This window comes from Phalaenopsis equestris, unplaced genomic scaffold (genome assembly GCF_001263595.1).
Source record: "Phalaenopsis equestris unplaced genomic scaffold, ASM126359v1 Scaffold000036, whole genome shotgun sequence".
Classification (NCBI taxonomy): Eukaryota; Viridiplantae; Streptophyta; class Magnoliopsida; order Asparagales; family Orchidaceae; genus Phalaenopsis; species Phalaenopsis equestris.
The window spans coordinates 1,782,146-1,785,312 of NW_018164478.1; the positions used below are offsets into that span (position 1 = coordinate 1,782,146).

The following is a 3,167-nucleotide window of genomic DNA, read 5'->3' on the forward strand; positions in this document are numbered from 1 at the left end:
CATCTTCTGCAAGATTTCTATCTCCTTATCTCACAATCGTTATATTTTATATATAAAATGAGTCAAAAAGTATGGTGATACCTCAAAGAGATGAGTCTATGTGTGTTAATTTATTTATTTTTCCTTTCTATATTTTGTTCTTTTTCTCCATATCACGCTGATCATTGGGCATGCAGCACGGAACAAATTTAGATTCAACACGCCAATTGAAAGATTTTCCCAATAGCTTTGCCACTAAAACATTTATTTTCCTTCACTATTCTCTCCGATGAGTACCTCTAGCTCACGTTGTCTCTTTTGGTTTCTCTTCTACTTTCTCCTGTTCTCAAACTAACCTTTTGCTTTTTGTTTTAAAAGATGCTTCAAGAGATTAGACTTTAAATATTGAAACCCTCAATTCTTGAAATATAACCCTTTATATTTGAAGCTCAAATGGAAAGGCAGACAAGTTTAGAATGAAGAGGGTTAATCAAAGTGTCTTGTTTCAGTTATGTTGGACTTTGCATAACCAACCACCTTATATAGAAGTTAACACCTTGACTATCAACTAATTTAAATGATTTTAGATGTCATTTAAATGGATTTTAAAAAAAATGCCAGCAACATCAAATGAAAAGCCAATGGTGACAACCAAACGTAGAAATCACAGTAATCAAAGTAATGCATCACAAGTGAAAATAAACTTTCCACTATATCCAAATTTATCTCTTGAGTAATGCGCATTCATCTCTCTTTACAACTTCGAACTAGAATAAATATCTCAACCACATAAATTCTGCATTTTTTTTTGTATATTACACTTACAATTTATTTTTTCTCGCTTATAAAAACATCATTTTTCTTATTGGCATGATTTTTCTGAATAAAATACGCGCAAATCCTGTGAGATCTAACATTAGTTAAAGGTTAACGTGGAGTTCAAGAATTAAACGTCCAAACATATCAATCGCAAAATAGCTGAACATTCGATCAAACACCATAATTATATCATTGGATGAGTTAATAAATGATGCACCCAACAAAGCAAACATAATATCATACCCCTATAATGACATTAAAAACTTACGAAAATTAATAATGAGAAGATTACAGATCAAAGTAGGCATCAGAAATCGTCATCCAGTTTGAACTCATGAATGATGCCATTATAGTTTAAGCTTGACATCACCGACGCCTTCTGGTATTCACCGACCCTTTTCTCGAAGAAGTTTGTCTTCCCTTGAAGAGAAATAAGCTCCATCCAGTCAAATGGATTCGATACCTCGTACATCTTACCGTAACCTAAAGCACCAAGAAGACGATCGGCAACAAACTCTATGTACTGACTCATTAGATCAGCGTTCATCCCCACAAGAGGAGCGTCACAAACAAACTCCCTCTCTATATCTACAGCATCAGCAACAATCTCTCTAACCCTATCCTCAGAGAGCTTATTATTGAGCAGACTGTACAGCAGACACGCAAAGTCACAGTGCAGGCCCTCATCACGAGAAATAAGCTCGTTGGAAAAAGTGAGACCAGGCATTAGCCCTCTCTTCTTCAGCCAGAAGATGGCGCAGAAACTACCAGAGAAGAAGATGCCCTCAACGCAAGCAAATGCAAGAATTCGCTCTGCAAAAGAATCGGAGGCGTCGATCCAGCGGAGAGCCCACTGTGCCTTGCGGGCGACGCAGGGAACGGTCTCGATAGCATGGAAGAGGTGCGATTTCTCTGCGGAGTCTTTGATGTAGGTTTCGAGAAGCAGGCTGTACATCTCGGAGTGGATGTTTTCGATGGCGATCTGAAATCCATAGAAAGCGCGCGCCTCCGGGAGCTGTACCTCCCGCATGAAGCGGCCAGCGAGGTTCTCTAGAACGATTCCGTCGGAAGCGGCGAAGAAAGCGAGAACGTGGGTTACGAAATGCCGTTCGTCGGAGGTGAGGGATTCATTCCAGTGGCGGAGATCTTGGGACAGATCAACTTCTTCTGCTGTCCAGAAAGAGGCTTCGGCTTTCTTGTACATCTCCCAGATCTGAGGGTAGCGGATCGGAAACATGCAGAAGCGGTCAGGATTTGGAGCAAGGAGGGGCTCCTCCAGCTCCTTGCGGGACTCTGCAACGCCATTAGAGATCGCCAAAGACGGCATTTTCGAATAAGGAAGAAAGGACTCGAAACTGAAAGAGGGAAGAAGATTGGAGGATTTGATAGAGCACAGGAGAAAAATCAAAGTTCGGAATAAATTTATAGAGGGGTTGGGGTTGAGAGATGGAGGGAAGGTGAATTGAGGATGTTTAAATTTCGTTTTTGAATTGCCGGGGAGTCTTGCAACGCAAGATGAAGAATTTCTAGGAACCGCTCGGTGTGGTTACCGTTCTATCCATATTTTTTGAGAAATAATTATATCTAAATATTTTTCCGCGATCTATAGCCGTGAAATATATTTCAAAACTATATTATAAATATTTGAAATTAAAAAATAATTTAGCTATTAGTTAAATAAATTTACTTTATGGGACTAAATTTATATACGAATATCTTTTATTTTTTAAAAGCATTTATTAAATGATTTTAGAGAATGTTTTCGCAGTGTGGGTTACGAATGCAGCGAATGAGCTTTTGCCCAACATGCGCGCGGGTACATAAGCGGCTATATATATATAAACTGGCGTGCGTTCGAAGCTACGAATTTGAAAAAAAAAAATGTTTTTGGGTGCATTTGAAAATAGCTCTGATTCTCATGTGGCCGGGACAGCGTCGGTAGTTTTGCTACTAATTATCGAATCAATTTTTGGCGCAAAAATCATGTCGCGGGACGGATTTTTAGGCGTTTAACTGAAATCTGAATTTAAGTTAAATAGTATTAATTAAATTCAGTAAATCCTATGTGATGGAGATGAGCATGGGATCGAATCATGGTTATATAAAATTCTTAAATTTTTCTTAGAAATATAACGTTGGAAAGTATAGATTAAAGTGAAAAAAATTGGTTTTACAAAACATTGAATTTAATTTCAATTTTTTTTATATCTGATTTGATTTGCTCTAAATTCATAGCTAAATTCTATTTAAATTGCGTTATTGCTACCAAACACCACCTAAGTTTCGGCCCATATTGGTTATGGTAATTGTCATTATAAAGTTTAGCTGAATATTTTGATTTAAATTGATTTTGATTATATATATAACGC

The 3,167-nt window shown here is 37.5% G+C and overlaps 1 protein-coding gene across 1 annotated transcript; it reads right to left on the minus strand.

Moving 5' to 3' along the window:
- Nucleotides 1-952: 952 nt before the first annotated feature.
- Nucleotides 953-2,284, minus strand: LOC110018822 (ribonucleoside-diphosphate reductase small chain-like). Its single transcript, XM_020716275.1, has one exon. The coding sequence runs from the start codon at nt 2,123-2,125 to the stop codon at nt 1,106-1,108; it is 1,020 nt and encodes a 339-aa protein (XP_020571934.1). The 5' UTR covers nt 2,126-2,284; the 3' UTR covers nt 953-1,105.
- Between the last annotated feature and the right edge of the window lie 883 nt (nt 2,285-3,167).

Bases quoted from the DNA above. Each gene is read 5' to 3' on its own strand.
- LOC110018822 (XM_020716275.1), bottom strand. From the start codon at position 2,125: ATGCCGTCTTTGGCGATCTCTAATGGCGTTGCAGAGTCCCGCAAGGAG.